A 17,874-nucleotide genomic window follows, 5' to 3' on the forward strand; every position below is an offset into this window, starting at 1 on the left:
CGAGGCTGGGGCACCAGGTATTGTGGGTTTTGTCCTGTTAATAGAAAAAAAAAACCTGTACTAGATCTGTTAAGTGTAACCATCTAAGCTTTTAAAAAAGTGCCCATCAGTGGTTTCAGCTCCCTCCCTCCCACCACCGCCCATGGAGGCGACTGCTCCCAGAGCTCCAACCTCATTCCTCACTTGAAACAGGCTCGCTTTTTCCTTCACGTGTATGAGTCTTTTTTTTTCAATAAAAGGGATTTTGCTACTTTTAAAAAGTATTAATGAATTTTTTTCACCAAAAAAGGTTATTTTTCTTTTTACAGAAAAGCCTGTTGTCTCCAGAGATGTCTTTGAAAACAGTGGCATCCTTGTTACAGATGTAAATGACTTTATTGAAAATATACAGAAAGTAGCAGCTCCGTTCAGGAGTAGCTACTGGTAAGAACACTTGTGACTCTCTCCCACGTGAGCTGCAACTGACAGCAGATGCTGACATCTGTGTCTGCGGGAAACCAGTTGCTCAAAAACTTTTGTACGTTATACGTCATGCTGTAAATTTAAAGTTTTGTTTATTTAGGGGTGCTGCTAGTTTGGCATAAATGGGACTTTCTCAAGTATCACTAATGAAATAACTAACCTCCATTCTGTGAGTGTTTTCACCTGCAGTCCATCTGCTGCCAGGACGGAAGACAATGTAGCCTACATGCATAGACATTTTCCCCAGTAGGTAGCATCCTATTTATGGAATAGTTCTTGGTTATTTTATTTTAAAGACGGAATTATCAATTTTGTATTCAGGTGATTTAACTGCACCTTACCTAGACATCGGTGATGCCAACAACAAATGAGTATTTTCCCTTTTCTTTGAAAACCTTTGATTTATATGAGAAGACTGTTCTGTGTATCTCAGTGTTCTACAACTTGGGGGAACATTTTTCTTCATGTTTTACACATTGCCAGAATGTCTGACTTTGTTGTCTGGCTTTGTTCACAGCAGCACTGTAGTTTTCCATTAGTTTTGGGTTACAGTGTTCAATATTATTGTTTTAAATTATTCTCATTTTAAGCAGAATAGCTTCAAAGCTGTTCACTGAAATTAATGATAAAAATAAGAATTTCACAAGTGTACTCAATTGTAGCAAAAATAAGTCTATTTTAACCAGTAGCTTTGTTTTTGCACGTTAAGGTCAGAAATGCACATGTAATGCATGTTGTAGTCTGTTTTAAAGGTTTTACCACCTGTGTAAAAACTAACATCTTCAATGGCTCTATCTGCTGTTATTCATGCTACACTACATAACATTTTTTTCCTAAATGGTACAAATTTATAAACTGTCATTTTCACTTACTCAGTTTTTGTAAACAGCATACTACAAAAATCAATCCTCGGAGGAAGAAATAATCATTTATTTATATTAGAAATAATTTCTACAACTATCTTTAAAACTCAAAACCAAGCAAAAACATTGGTAAGATACATAGTATCTATTTGGAACAAAGGTTTTTGTACCTAATTTGTTTCATTTTAATAAAGACAACTAAAAATCATTCAACTGCTTCTGCAATGATTTTATAGCAAATATTAAATTTGTAAGAGAATGTTTTACAGCACTTTAAATTTTTTAGGCCATTTAGCAGAATAAGTAGCTTCCAAAAGAATCCTACCACTTACCTCACTTTGGCCGCCATCTGTCAAGCCTCATCCCCGCAGGCCTGCCCGGTGCTTTCCCCTCCCTCGTGCGGTGCCGAGCAGCAGGCTCCAGCAAGAGGACACTTCACACGCTCCAATTGGCCCTTCCAGGGGGTCATGTCAGCCTGCACAGGAACTTCCCTCAAAAGCCATTTATCTGCTTTTATACTCCCCCTACAGAACCCAAAGTGTTCCTTTCCCCTCGGTATGTTCTTAGGAGGAGGAAGAATGACTGAGTTTTAATTCTTACCCTAGCTCTTGCTTAGAGACCCACTCAGCTGATTTTTACCCCAGGGATAAGAATCTAATAGGACCATAACTGTATTTGGTACACTGAATTAATCTGAAATTACTACGGAAAAGGAAAGTAACATTTACAGCGCACCTGCCAGCCGTGCTCCTCCCCCGAAGAACCTTCCAGCACCCACAAGGCCGCCCGTTCTGTAACTGAAGGCTTAGCCAGGCCACAGAGGAGCAGGCGCCTCCAGACTGAGCTTCTGCAGAGACTCTGCCCTCATCACCTTTGTGCCCCGTTGGCCTGGCACAGAAATGTTAGTTGTTCCAATAAATATGCCGAGTGCAGAATACGAAGACATCCTGATGCTTCCTTCGTACTACTAACCCAGCTTGTGCCTCCACCTGCGTTAATGGTTCACAATGTGAAATATTGCAAGAAAAGAGGGGAAAGGCCTGCTGGAATTTTAGATAATCTTATGAAAAGGAAGCAGTTGTTTTCAACCGGGGTTATCTGGGGTTGTCACGCCAGGGAGGTGCATACAATGTGCAGGACAGCCCACCTACAACAAAAAATTCTTCAGCCAAAAATGGATAGTATGAGATTGAGAAAGCTAAAGTAATCACTTGGATAATCGAAGTTATTATTACCCTAAATCCTTTAACAGATCGCCTACCTTAGTCTATGTCCTTCAGACTCAACTTTAAAAGAGAATACAGTTACAATGTCCTCATTCCTCCGACATAAATGACCGACTCAACTATAAAAGAGAATACAATGTCCTCGATATAAATGACAGCACATACAGTGAGGCTTGTAACAATCAAGGGGAAAGGAGGTACCACTAAAAACTGTCTACAATCTGAATTAAATGAAAATACTGGGACTTCCCTTGTGGCACAGTGGTTAAGAATCCACCTGCCAATGCAGGGGACACAGGTTCGATCCCTGGTCCGGGAAGATCCCACATGCCACAGAGCAACTAAGCCCGTGTGCCACAATTACTGAGCCCATGTGCCACAACTACTGAAGACCACGTGCCTGGAGTCCATGCTCCGCAACAAGAAGCCCAGACACCACAACGAAGAGTAGCCCCCACTCACCACAACTAGAGAAAGCCCGTGAACAGCAAGGAAGACCCAACACAGCCAAAAATAAAATTAATTAACTTATTAAATAAATACATTAACGCACCCATTCCACCGGATGTCACTTACTCTCTGATGGGAACGAATCCTTGTTCTACACCACTACTAAGGATATCTAAGAAGGTCTAATTATTGTACCAAGAAGTAATTCGGGGTCTACTCACAGTGAAGCCAGATGGCAGCACTCCACCAACCACTAGGGTCTTCAGCACTCTTCCCCAGCATCCGTTTTCAGCTCTAGTGAAGGAAATGAGCAGCTGTGTCAAGGCCAGTACAATACTTACTAGCTCTGAATTGTCAGGACACAAAAGACCAACAAGAGGGAGCTGGTTTCCAGAGTTTGGCTTTATTTTGCAGTACAGAAATCATTTGGAGCCATTGTGAGACAGACATCATTGAAGCAGAGGCTCTGTCAAATCAATACTGCGTTGCAGCAGCTTGGTCCATTGAAGAAGCCACACCTGGGATACAAAAGAAGCTTCTACGTTTACCTGCTTTATGATAGTTTCTTTCCCCTCTGCTCTCATCAAATTTATTAGATTAAAACACCGCACACAGGCTTCCTCCAAAATGACTCTCAAAGTCTGGAGTTTGGTTAGAATTGGAGGCCCACATAAACCCAGCTTGTGGCTATGCTGCCTGGGCACTGTTCTAACACTTGATGTAAATGTAAAGGGGTGGGGAGGAGGGAGGGATACTGTCCCCAACGATGGAACATTCGATTCCGTATCTCCTTAATGTCAAGAGGACAGATGGCACGCAAACTGTACTGACACAGCTCTTGAGCAGCAGAAGCTCATAACTGCAAAGGCTACACTGATTAAAAGATACAAATACTGTATCAAGTTCTCTGTATCAGTATCACAATGTTTTAAAACTGATCCTTCACTAGAAAAAACAAGCCAGTATTGGTTAAATTGAACAGAATGTGGGAACCTGCCAATTCTGAAGAGCCACTCCATGAAAACAAGTTAATACATGATATTAGAAAGGGGAAGAATATTTACTGGTACAGTGCTCTGCAATCTCTCAGCTTTGATTACAAAAGCAGGCCTTACAATATTGATTTCATACAATATGCATCATTTGCCAAATTTTAAGTTTGTCCTAATTAGGTGATAACATGTACTGCTGTTAGTCTTCCCCATAGATGTCATTTTTCTTGCGCTTCATTTCCTCAAAGTCAAACTCGGATCCCATCATCCTCTTATAGATGTCCTTAATGTCATCACAGGTTGTCTCAAAGTGAGTTGTCGCATCATATGTACGGGATATAAAGATCTGGAAATGAAAGTCACAAAGACCTAAGACTATTTAGTGATGTCTCCCAATAAAGCCTGGTAATTACCCTTTTCAGATTGCCACTCACCTGGCTTTCTGTTCCCAAATCTTTTGGTACAAGGAGGTCACTGATGCTTACGAATCTGGAGGGGAAAAAGAATTAAGTAAGCAGGGAAGTTGACACGCCCACTCACCGCTTTGCCTGAAATTCAAAACCCAGGCTGGTAAGAGATGATGGCTGCTCTCATTGTTCTCGTGGGGTTCTGTTCACCATGGAGCCAAAGGCAATCCTGGGTTTGAGCTGCTATAAATGAACGCATCACTTACTTCTGCTCAATTGGTTCCAAGAGTTCCAGAGCTGGTCTGATTTCTTTCTCGGGCTCCTTGGTCTCCACGGTTGTGCTGGCGATGGCAATGTACTTGCCCTGTGCGGCCACATTGTGTGCGGAGGAGATCATGCAGACATAGATATCTGCAAGCAAGCAAAGCCACCTCACTGCCAGGGTCTTTAAACCTTGGGCCTGTGTGTGCACTCAGTTTCACCCATACTTCATTGAGGTGTGAGTTAAAATTACTTGGAACAGACTGGATATTCTAAGATTAAGTTTTATATGGAGACAAACAAGGTCATACATAAAATATACAAATATTCAGCAACTCTTAGCCTACTGGAGATGAAGGATTTATGTGGCAGTGAACGGTGGACGGGGAGATGACATTCTCTACCCAGATGTCACAGCTCACTGTGGAAACCTGTCTTCCTCTCTGAACCCTGCATTTAGAAAGGTTTTGAATAGCTAAGATAGGATTTATTTAACTACTGATTTCTCATTTTTTAAGCAATATAAAATTGCAAACACAATAAGCTATTCTTGAGTTGGCATAAGCTCGTAATAATTCCATAGATTCTACTTGTCTGTATACTACTAGTTAACTACGTAATTTCCAATATAAGAGATAATTACTAATTACTGGGTTCCCTTTACTCTTTTTACACTCTCCCTGACCCTGAGATCTACTTGGGAACCCTTGAAAGATTACTTTCATCTGTGTCTCTTAGTTCTCATAATAATCTTCTGTGATTTCGTCTCTTACATGGGAAAAAAAATTAAAAGCTTTAGGGCTTCTAACTGAAAGGGGGGAAAGCTAGTGGATGAAAGAAAACTGGTTAAAGCAAACAGATTAGGAATTACGATTTCAGAGCTAAGTCCTGATCTTTTTTTTTTAATTTATTATTTATTTTTGTCTGCGTTGGGTCTTCATTGCTGCACGCGGGCTTTCTCTATTTGTGGCGAGTAGGGGCTACTCTTCGTTGCAGTTCACAGGCTTCTCATTGTGGTGGCTTCTCTTGTTGCAGAGCACAGGCTCTAGGTGCGTGGGCTTCAGTAGTTGCGGAGCGTACGCTCAGCAGTTGTGGCTCACGGGCTCTAGAGTGCAGACTCAGTAATTGTGGCGCACGGGCTTAGTTGCTCCGTGGCATGTGGGGTCTTCCCAGACCAGGGATCAAACCCGTGTCCCCCGCATTGGCAGGCGGATTCTTAACCACTGCGCCACCAGGGAAGTCCTGCTAAGTCCTGATCTCAATCAGAGAAATCAAAGTTGTTTTCTAGCGCACTGCTAAAATCAAATACAAGTATTAAGTTGACAAATCATGACACAAAAGCAGTGCTGTCATCAGCTCAAAGTAACAGTGAAATCAGGTCAACTAATAAGCATAAACCTCCACAAGGCACACAATGTTCAAACCAGGCAAGACTGCCTGCTCATCCAGTCCAGCCTCTCAGTTCTACAGAAGAAATGGAGGCCCAAAGAGTGGGGGGTACAAGTCCAAGGCGGGGCTCCTAGGCAAACGTTTCCATTTCAAAGTGATGACTTAGGATCTCTATGAGCTAAAAGGGATACATCACATTTTATTTTCCATATGGAAACTACAGTCTCTTCACTATAATAGAGCAGATAAAATTTGGAATTCCTACACACATCTGCTTATCTTCAAAACTGACCTGACTTCCGATTGACTTGGTTCTGTGGAATAATGATCTGGCAGGAGTTGGCATCATTGGTGTTCTTGATGGGATGGCTGAGGATACAGATGACTCTGATCACCTGGCCCACTTTTTCGACTCGATCTTTCACGTAGCTGGGATCACAGATGAGCTGCTTACAGCGAGCAATCTGTAATAAAACATTAAAGACTTTCTAATGGGTATAATAATGCCATCGTTCTTGAACATCACCTGTTATCTTCAAGTTAACTGTAGATAATTAGTGAATTATAGATAACTATTAAAACCAGCTTTGCCGACAATCCCTATAAATTCTCCTGGAGCAAATCTATAAATTCTAAATCTTATTGAAATATTAGGAAAAGTGTGTTGCATGGTTTTCAGACACATAAGTTTTAAAACTGGGCAGAAGAGGGTTAAAATCCTTGCTCTACCCAACCTCAAAGAGGTTGTTGTTAGGATTAAATGAAACAGTGTATTTAAGGAATGTCACTATATGTAAATGGACCCAGTAAAAAGTAAATGGTCTATAAATAGTTCTTTCTAATATTAGAAACAGACCATAATCTCTCCTTTTAAGACTATACTTACTAAGTAAAACTTAAGTTGCAAGATAAATTATGTATTATATTATAGTCTTCCTCTTTATATCAAAGCCCTGAAATGTCCTAAGAGGAAGCAGTTGCCTGAAGCAAAGAAAAATGGAATGAATAAAAAGAACTTTGAGATATCAGATTAAGACATTTATCCCTATTCCTAAACATCTACTATGTGTATGCTGGAAGCACAAGGTAGTTACAAAAGACCTACAACAATAAAGGGTCAGATGGCCAGCTAGTGAGTGTAGATTATATGGTCTGAACCCATAGAATACCATCAGGAATCCCCAAATATATATATATATATATATATATATATATATATATATTTTTTTTTTTTTTTTTTTTTTTTTTTTTTGCGGTACGCAGGGCAGAGCACAGGCTCCGGATGCTCAGGCCCAGCGGCCACGGCTCACGGGCCCAACCACTCCACGGCATGTGGGATCTTCCTGGACCAGGACACGAACCCGTGTCCCCTGCACTGGCAGGCAGACCCTCAACCACTACACCACCAGGGAAGCCCCCAAAATATTTTTTTACACATAGTTTTTCAGTTTCTTTTTTGAACGGTTCCGTTTGTAAAAGTTGATGGTTCATGAAATATGGTCTGGCTTGCAGACCAACAGCACTGGCACCATCTGAGAGCTTGCAAGAAAATGCAGACCCACCACAGACCTACTGAATGAGAAACATGTACTCTGACAAAATTAACAATTTACATTCAATTCAAATTTGAGAAACACTGCTCAAAACTCCACCCGGCCAGTTCCTTGGCTAAACCCAAAATAAAATAATGTTAACAATAATGATTAACATTACTAATATTTAATAATAATAAATTAAATAATAAAATAGTATTGGCCAAGCCCCAATTCAACCAATAAGTTATGTGGTACATATAAAGCTAAATTTAAATGAAAATTTGGGAGACAGACACCAACCCACACTACATATATAATACTTACCATTTAGAGCTCATTCATAATTTCTGTTTTAGTCTTAAGCAACAATCAACACAACAGAAAATATTAAACATTATAAGTTTTCAGTCATTATGAATACCAAGTTACCATAAAGAAAACATACATGGTGTGAAATCTAGGATCGATGTCCATACCAAATTTAGTACTTATTAAACAATAAAGTTTTCTTTACAAGAATATAATATTTCTTAAATTGTAAAAGCTACTTACCTCTCCTTCAGATTTTACACCAATCACTTTTCCATTTTGCATAATGATTTCTTCAATTGGTTTATTCAGCATGTAGGTACCTCCATAAATAGCACTTAGCCTAGCAAAGTATTTAAACTATAATTAGTAATTATAATTGTAATTATAATCAATCAGTAATTTATAATTATTTCAACTACTAAAGTCTCCTTTCTTAGATTTTAATGAGTTACAGGAAACATGTATTTATTTGTTCAGTTTCCTTCCAGATGGCATTAGTTTAAGTCGTAAAAGCATCAATTCTAAAACAGTCAAAACCATGTAATGATGTCTCACATTCGTAGTTATGAATATCAAGTGCAAACAAACCACACTGACCAGTAATGGAAGAACAGCTTGTAAGTCTAATCCTCCTGCATATTAAAAATTAAGACTCTGAACAACCAAAAATCTATCAGAAAGCACACTGGACAGTGAGTAAAAGCAGGCAGAAACTAGACAAGAGACTTGAAGGAAGCAATTGGATGAGATCTTCATGTGGTTTGTATGGCTCTTCCCCTGACAGAATGACCTACCCAGTCCTTGTAACATGGGACAGCTAGAACAGAAGCAAAAAACCTGCAGTCTTACTGATTTAACGTGCCATAAGATAGAGTTTGGGGCTGTATGAGGAGATAAAAATTGTGGGAGAAAGTCTTCCAAAATGGGGAGCAACCAAATTATAAAATCTCTTCAAATCCTTAACTAACTCCAGAAATGCTTGTACACAGGAGAGAGACTCCAAGGAACCCAGGAAAAAGCAAAAGCTAAAAGGCAAAAAGACTTGAGGAGAAACTACAGCTACAGGCCTTAAGGACAAATAAGTTTGAAGTTTGAAACTGCCATATTAGAGGAACTTGGTACATACCTTGGGCTTTCCAATGAAACCCCAGAGGACCACACCTCATGAAGGATTCAGCCAAAGACAAAAGACCCCCCACCTACAAAGTATAAAATCAAGTCTCCAAAAGTTCAAGGTGAACAGCCAATAGTTTAACTGCCAACTCAAAACTAAAATCAACACTCATCACAGAAAGAATCCACCATCTCTACAATATACCAATCAGTTATGTCCAATATACAATCAAAAATTACTGGACACATGAAAAAAAGAAAATGGAAAAAAGTAAAGAGGAAGAGTGATCAAAACAAACAGATGCCCAGATTACTGATGCTAAAATACGCAGGGAGTTAAATGCAGCTACTACGAATATGGACAAGGACAAACATCCTTGTTCAAAGATCTATGTTCAAGAACGTTATAGGAGAGAAGTCAAGAGGGCGATGTGGGAAGACACGGAGTTAGCGTCTCCCCAGAACTAGGGTGGCTGCCGGGCGCTGGTGGGGGACTCTGACCCCCAAGGAGACAGAAGGAACTCCATAATGAACGAGTAGGATGTAAGGGGACCGAGGGGGGAGGAGAAGTGGAGGCCAGACAAGATCAGCCCCTGAGTCTGGGGAGATCAGGAGAGGCAGGTGGGAGGGAGTCTCCAGGAAGAGCGGGAGAGCAGTGGAGGGCGACTGCCCCACCTACTCGGGCACGGGGAGCTCCCAAGCCGGTTCCCCCAGCTCCAAAGCACCATCCAGGCCACATGTGTCCTGGGGGGCACAGAAAGGAGGCCAAGGGGAGTACCTGAGAGGCAAGCGGGAGGGGCCCTCCAGAGGAGTGGGTGAGGAGCAGAGGGTTACTGTCACCCCGTGCACTCAGGCACGGGGAGCCTGCTGAGCTCCCAGATGAGGTCCCCTGCCCTCTGAGACCAGGGGTGGGGAGCACGCCTGGGCCCCTTCTGTTCCTTGAGCCTAAGCCCCACCCCTCACAGCCCCCAGGGCCTTTTCCAGTCCTGCGGGTCCTGAGCATTGGCCCTACCTACCACCCAAACCTCACCCTTGCTTAGGCCCCGCTCTCCACAGCCAAGGACCTTCCCCCCGCCCCCCGCTTTTTTTTTTCCCTTTTCCCTCCTCCTCTTTTTCACTATTGTGGTACTGATGTACCTTCTGGTTATTGATTCATCTTTATTTTTATTTTTACATTCTTTATAATACATCTGTTAGTTTCCTAGTCTAATTTTACTTTTTACTTTGTTATTCTTTATTTTCTTTTTTGCCACCCTACGCGGCTTGCGGGATCTTGATTCGTGAGCCTGGGGTCGGGTGGAAGCTCCTATGGTGGGAGCTGTGAGTCCGAACCACTGGACTAACAGAGGCCCCAGGGAATATTCACTGGAGTGAGGTCTCACAGAGTTCCTCATCTCAGCACCAAGACCCAGCTCTACCGAATAGCCTACAAACTCCAGTGTTGGAAGCCTCTGGCCAAACAACTAGTAAAACAGGAACACAAGCCCACTAATTAAAAAAAAAAAAAAAAAAAGGGAGATGGCAAAAAAATGTCACAGATGAAGAAGCAAGGTAAAAACCTACAAGACCAAATAAATAAAGAGGAAATAGGCAATCTACCTGAAAAGAATTCAGAGTAACGATAGTAAAGATGATCCAGAATCTCAGAAATAAAATGGAAGCACGGATTGAGAAAATACAAGAAATGTTTAACAAAGATCTAGAAGAACTAGAGAATAAACTAACAGAGATGAACAACACAGTAACTGAAATGAAAAATACACTAGAAGGAATCAATAACAGAATAACTGAGGTAGGAGAACGAAAAAGTGAGCTGGAAGACAATGGTGGAAATAACTGCTGAGGAGCAGAATAAAGAAAAAAGAAAAGAATTGAGGAAAATCTCAGAGGCCTCTGGGACAACACTAAACGCACCAACATTCGAATTATAGGGGTCCCAGAAGAAGAAAAGAAAAACAAAGGTCTGAGAATATATCTGAAGAGATTATAGTGGAAAACTTCCCTAACATGGGAAAGGACATAGTCATTCAAGTCCAGGAAGCACAGAGAGTCCCATACAGGATAAACCCTCAGAAAGACACACCAAGACACGTATTAATCAAACAAACAAAAATTAAATTCAAAGAAAAAATATTAAAAGCAGCAAGGGAAAAACAAAAAATAACATACAAAGGGATCCATCCCCATAAGGTTATCAGCTGATTTTTCAGCAGAAACTCTGCAGGCCAGAAGGGAGTGGCAGGATATACTTAAAGAGATGAAAGAGAAAAACCTACAACCAAGATTACTCTAACCAGCAAGGATCTCATTTAGATTTGATGGAGAAGTCAAAAGCTTTTCAGACTAGCAAAAGCTAAGAGAATTCAGCACCACCATACCAGCTTTACAACAAATGTTAAAGGAACTTCTCTAAGCGGGAAACAAAAGAGAAGAAAAAGAACCACAAAAACAAACCCAAAACAATTAAGAAAATGGTAATAGGAACATACATATCAATAATAACCTTGAATGTAAATGGATTAAATGCCCCAACCAAAAGACACAGACTGGCTGAATGGATACAAAAACAAGACCCATATATATGCTGTCTATAAGAGACCCACTTCAGACCTAGGGACACATACAGACTGAAAGCGAAGGGAAGGAAAAAGATATTCCACGCAAATGGAAATCAAAAGAAACCTGGAGGAGCAATACTCGGGATCAGATAAAATAGACTTTAAAATAAACACTGTTACAAGAGATAAGGAGGGACATTACATAATGATCAAAGGATCAATCCAAGAAGAAGGTGTAACAATTATAAATGTTTATGCACCCAACATAGGAGCACCTCAATACATAAGGCAAATACTAACAACCATGAAAGGAGAAATCGACAGTAACACAACAACAGTAGGGGACTTTAACAACCCACTTACAAATGAACAGATCATCCAAAATGAAAATAAATAAGGAAACACAAGCTTTAAATAACACAACAGACCAGACAGACTTAATTGATATTTATAGAACATTCCATCCAAAAGTGGCAGAATACACTTTCTCCTCAAGTGCACATGGAACATTCTCCAGGATAGATCACACCTTGGGTCACAAATCAAGCCACAGAAAATTTAAGAAAACTGAAATCGTATCAAGCATCTTTTCTGACCACAATGCTACTGGAAATCAATTACAGGAAAAAAAATGTAAAAAACACAAATACATGGAGGCTAAACAGTGCACTACTAAATAACCAAGAGATCACTGAAGAAATCAAAGAAGAAATAAAAAGACACATAGAAACGAATGACAATGAAAATACAATGACCCAACACCTATGGGATGCAGCAAAGCAGTTCTAAGAGGGAAGTTTATAGCAATTCAATCTCATCTCAAGAAACAAGAAAAATCTCAACAATCTAACCCTACACTTAAAACAACTAGAGAAAGAAGAACAAAGAAAACCCAAAGTCAGTAGAAGGAAAGAAATCATAAAGATCGGAGCAGAAATAAATGAAACAGAAATGAAGAAAACAATAGCAAATATCAATAAAACTAAAAGCTGGTTCTTTGAGAGGATAAACAAAATTGATAAACCCTTAGCCAGACTGATCAAGAAAAAGAGGGAGAAGATGCAAATCAATAAAATTAGAAATGAAAAATCACACAACTGACACGGCAGAAATACAAAGGATTATAAGAGACTACTACAAACAACTATATGCCAATAAAATGGACAACCACGAAGAAATAGACAAATTCTTGGAAAGGTACAGTTTTCCAAGACTGAACCAGGCAGAATTAGAAAATATAAACAGACCTATCACAAGTAATTAAATTGAAACCGTAATTAAAAATCTTCGAACAAACAAAAGTCCAGGACCAGATGGACTCACAGGCGGATTCTATCAATCATTTAGAGAAGAGCTAACACCGATCCTTCTCAAACTCTTCCAAAAAACTGCAGATGGAGAAACACTCCCAAATTCATTCTACAAAGCCACCATCACCCTGATACCAAAACCAGAAAAAGATATCACAAAATTATAGACTAATATCACTGATGAACACAGATGCAAAAATCCTCAACAAAATACTAGCAAACAGAATCCAACAGCACATTAAAAGGATCATACACCATGGTAAAGTGGGATTTATCCCAGGGATGCAAGGATTCTTCAATATACACAAATCAATCAAGGTGATACACAACATTAACAAATTAAGGAATAAAAACCATATGATCATCTCAATAGATGCAGAAAAAGCTTTTGACAAAATTCAACACCAATTTATGATCAAAAACTCTCAAGAAAATGGGCATAGAGGGAACCTACTTCAACATAATAAAGGCCATATATGACAAACCCTCAGCAAGCATCATACTCAATGGTGGAAAACAAAGCATTTCCACTAGGATCAGGAACATGACAAGGATGTCCACTCTTATTCAACATAGTTTTGGAAGTCCAAGCAACAGCAATCAGAGAAGAAAAAGAAACAAAAGGAATACAAATTGGAAAAGAAGAAGTAAAACTGTCACTATTTGCCAATGACATGATACTATATATAGAAAATCCTAAAGATGCCACCAGAAAACTATTAGAACTAATCAATGAATTTGGTAAGGTTGCAGGATACAAAATTAATGCACAGGAATCTCTGGCATTCCTATACACCAACAACAAAAAACCAGAAAGAGAAATTAAGGAAACACTCCCATTTACCACTGCAACAAAAAGAATAAAATACCTAGGAATAAACCTGCCTAAGGAGGTGAAAGACTTGTACTCAGAAAACTATAAAACACTGATGAAAGAAATCAAAGATAACACAAACAGATGGAGAAACATACCATGTTCTGGATTGGAACAATCAATATTGTGAAAATGACTATACTACCCAAAGCAATCTACAGTTTCAATGCAATTACTATCAAACTACCAATGGCATTCTTCACAGAATTAGAAGAAAAAAATCTTACAATTCATATGGAAACACAAAAGACCCTGAATAGCCAGAGCAATCTTGAGAAAGAAAACGGAGTTGGAAGAATCAGGCTCCCCGACCTCAAACTATACCACAAAGCTACAATAATCTAGACAGTATGGTACTGGCACAAAAACAGAAATATAGATTAATGGTACAGGATAGAATGCCCAGAGATAAACCCACACACATATGGGCACCTAATTTACGACAAGGGAGGCAAGAACATACAATGGAGAAAAGACAGCCTCTTCAGTAAGTGGTGCTGGGAAAACTGGACAGCTACATGTAAAAGAAGGAAATTAGAACACTCCCTAACACCAAACACAAAAATAAACTCAAAATGGATTAGAGACTTAAATGTAAGACCAGACACTATAAAACTTTTATAGGAAAAACACTCTTTGACATAAATCACAGCAAGATTTTTGACTCACCTCCTAGAGTAACAGAAATAAAAACAAAAATAAACAAATGGGACTTAATTAAACTTAAAAGCTTTTGAACAGCAAAGGAAACCATAAACAAGACAAAAAGACAACTTTCAGAATAGGAGAAAATATTTGCAAATGAAACAACAGACACAGGATTAATCTCCAAAATATACAAATAGCTCATGGAGCTCAATATCAAAAAAACAATCCAGTTATAAAATGGGTAAAAGACCTAAATAGACATTTCACCAAGGAAGACATACAGATAGCCAAGAGGCACATGAAAAGATGCTCAACATCACTAATTATTAGATAAATGCAAATCAAAACTAAAATGAGGTATCACCTCTCACCAGTCATAATGGCCATTATCAAAAAAAGCTAGAAACAATAAATGCTGGAAAGGGTGTGGTGAAAAGGGAACCCTCCTACACTGTTGATGGGAATGTAAATTGATACAACCACTATGGGAAACAGTATGGAGGGTCCTTAGAAAACTAAAAATAGAACTACCATATGACCCAGCAATCCCACTAATGGGCATATACCGTAAGAAAACCATAATTCAAAAAGAGACATGCACCACAATGTTCACTGCAGCACTATTTACAATAGCCAGGACATGGAACCAACTTAAACATCCATCGACAGATGAATAGATAAAGAAAATGTGGCACATATATACAATGGAATATTACTCCATAAAAAGAAACGAAATTGAGTTATTTGTAGTGAGGTGGATGGACCCAGAGTCTGTCATACAGAGTGAAGTAAGTGAGAAAGAGAAAAACAAATACTGTATGCTAACACATATACATGGAATCAAAAAAAAAAAAAAAAGGTACTGATGAACCTAGCTGCAGGGCAGGAATAAAGAGGTAGACATAGAGAATGGACTTGATGACATGGGGTCGGAGGGTGAAGCTGGGGCTAAGTGAGAGTAGCATCAACATATATACACTACCGAATTTAAAATAGTTAGCTGGTGGGAAGCAACAGCATAGCACAGGGAGACTGGCTTGGTGCTTTGCGATGACCGAGAGGGATGGGATAGGGAGGATGGGAGGGAGACTCAAGAGGGAGGGGATATGGGGACATGTGTATGCATATGGCTGATTTGCTTTGTTGTGCAGAAGAAACTAACACACTATTGTGAAGCAATTATACTCCAATGAAGATTTAAAAAAAAGAACATTATATACTCGTGAAAGTCAAAATGAATAAACAGAAAATCTCACAAGAAAAATGAAAACTATATTTAAAAAATGAAAATTCTAGATCAGTTGAAAAATATTTTTTAAAAAATTAAAACTCACTGAATGTGATTAACAGCTTACTGGAAATAACAGAAAAAGGAACTAGTGAACTTAAATGAACATGCATTACCCGATATGAAACATAAAGAGATAAAACAAAGAAAAAAATGAGCAGAGCCTCAGTGACCTATGGCAGCGGTCCCCAACCTTTTTGGCACCAGAGACCAGTTTCATGGAAGACAATGTTTCCACAGACCAGGGGTAGGGGAAGCGGGGGTAGAGTTTGTTCAGGTGGTAATGTGAGTGATGGGGGGGATCATTCAGGCGGTAATGCGAGCAATGGGGAGCGGCAGATGAAGCTTCGCTTGCTCACCCACCAATCACCTCCTGCTGTGTGGCCTGGTTCTTAACAGGCTGAGGACCTTTACCAGGGGTTGGAGACCCCTGAACTATGGAATAATACCAAGTATCTAACATACAAGCAATCAGTGTCCCAGGGGACAAGAGGGAAAATGAGACAGAATATCTGAAGAGGATAATGACTTTAAAATTCCCAGCTTGATCTAAAAAATTAACTTACACATCCAAGCAGTTCAGCAAATCCCAAGCAAAACCACACCTAGGCAAATCCTAGTTATACTCCCAAAAACACAAAGAAAATCTTGAAAGCAACCAGAAGAACAAAAAACAAACAAAAAACAAAAACACAGAAACAACTATTTATTACAGTTGACAGCTAACTTCTCATAAACAAAGCAGGCCACAAGTGAACAACAGCTATAAAGTTCTGAATAAAAAAAAAATCTTAAGCCAACAAAAGTCCTTCAAAAATGAGGGTGACTTAACACTTTCAGATAAAAATAAAAGTTGAGAGAAATCATCAACAGTAACTACAATAATGCCAATGAAAAGCTGAAGAGAAATGACAACAGATGGAAACAAGGATTTATAAGAAAAAATGAATAGCATCAAAAATGGTAAAATTGTGGACAAATGATTACATTTTTCCTTCCCTTCATTTCTTTAAACTGACTGTTTAATGCAGAAATTATAATGTTGTATTGTGGGGTTTAATAAAGTATGTAGACATAAAATATAGGCAACAACAGCACAAAGGAATAGTAAATGGGATGAGATTGTTGCAAAGTTCTTACAGTTTATGTAAAGAAGGACAGTATTAACTCCAAATAACTGTGATAAATGAAGGATGATATTATAATTTATGGAGTGAGCACTAAAAAATTAGAAATGAAAAGGCACAGCTAAAAATTAAGATGAAAATATTTGATTAATTCCAAAAAAGGAAAGAGAAACCTGGGGGGGGAGTCAGGGGGAGGGAGGGAAAACAGCAAAACAACAGATCTAATCCCAACCATATCAATAATTATATTAAACATAAATGACTAAAAAATTCCATTAAAAGGCCAAGGTTGTCACATTGGATAAAAAAGCAATATTCAACTATATGCTGTAAGAGACTCACTTTAAATATAAAGACACAGAGGGTTTAAAATCAAAAGGATAAAAAAAATTGTTCAAACAGTAAACAAGTTGGTATGGTTATATTAGTATGAGACAAGGAAGATTTGGTGTAATCAGAAATTAGTATCACCTAGTAAAAGAGCTTTAAATGTCTCAAGTACAAACTGACAGAACTAAAGTAGGAAACAGATAAATCCACAATCGTGGTAGAAGACCCTCTCTCAGCAACAGAACTAGAAAAAGAATCAGTAAGAATATACATTTGAACAACTCTACGAGCTACCTTTCTAAAACATGCATGCAGAATTCTTTCAAGGGCATATTCACTAAAACATATATTTGGCCATAAATTATGCCTTAATTAATTTCAAAGACTGATAATTTACAAGTTTGTCCTCTGACCATAATGGAATTAAATTAGATGTCAGTACGGTATTTAGGGAAATCCTCAAATGTTTAGGAATTAGACACTATACTTTCAAATAACCCAAGGGTCAAAGAAAAAAAAATCATAGGAAAGATAGGGTACCATATTAGATGGTACATATTTAGAGGGAAATTTAGACCTTCAAATGTTTATGTCAGAGAAGAAAAGTATAAAATCAATTATGTTTCAACCTTAAAAACTAAAAGAAAAAAAAACCCAAATAAGTAAAAGGAAAAAATTAAGGTCAGAAATCAGTAAAATTAAAAATAACTACAAAGGAAATTAACAAAG

At 38.8% G+C, this 17,874-nt stretch overlaps 2 protein-coding genes across 2 annotated transcripts in view; one reads left to right on the top strand and one right to left on the bottom strand.

Annotated features, from left to right (window-relative positions):
* Nucleotides 1-1,853, top strand: part of TASOR2 (transcription activation suppressor family member 2) — a 67,206-nt gene extending 65,353 nt beyond the window's left edge. The window contains 1 exon segment of the mRNA XM_079912534.1: nt 309-1,853. Within this exon segment, the coding sequence (XP_079768660.1) occupies nt 309-427 (119 nt within the window). The 3' untranslated portion in view covers nt 428-1,853.
* An 894-nt stretch (nt 1,854-2,747) lies between these two features.
* GDI2 (GDP dissociation inhibitor 2) overlaps nt 2,748-17,874 on the bottom strand; it is a 45,281-nt gene continuing 30,154 nt past the window's right edge. Inside the window, exons 7-11 of the mRNA XM_079912535.1 lie at nt 8,138-8,237; nt 6,343-6,514; nt 4,667-4,811; nt 4,428-4,482; nt 2,748-4,339 (exon numbers count right to left, since the gene is read on the bottom strand). Coding sequence (XP_079768661.1) covers nt 4,193-4,339; nt 4,428-4,482; nt 4,667-4,811; nt 6,343-6,514; nt 8,138-8,237 — 619 coding nt within the window. The 3' untranslated portion in view covers nt 2,748-4,192. The remainder of the gene's footprint in view (nt 4,340-4,427; nt 4,483-4,666; nt 4,812-6,342; nt 6,515-8,137; nt 8,238-17,874) is intronic.

The sequence above is a fragment of the Stenella coeruleoalba genome (genome assembly GCF_951394435.1).
Source record: "Stenella coeruleoalba genome assembly, chromosome: 2".
Classification (NCBI taxonomy): domain Eukaryota; kingdom Metazoa; phylum Chordata; class Mammalia; order Artiodactyla; family Delphinidae; genus Stenella; species Stenella coeruleoalba.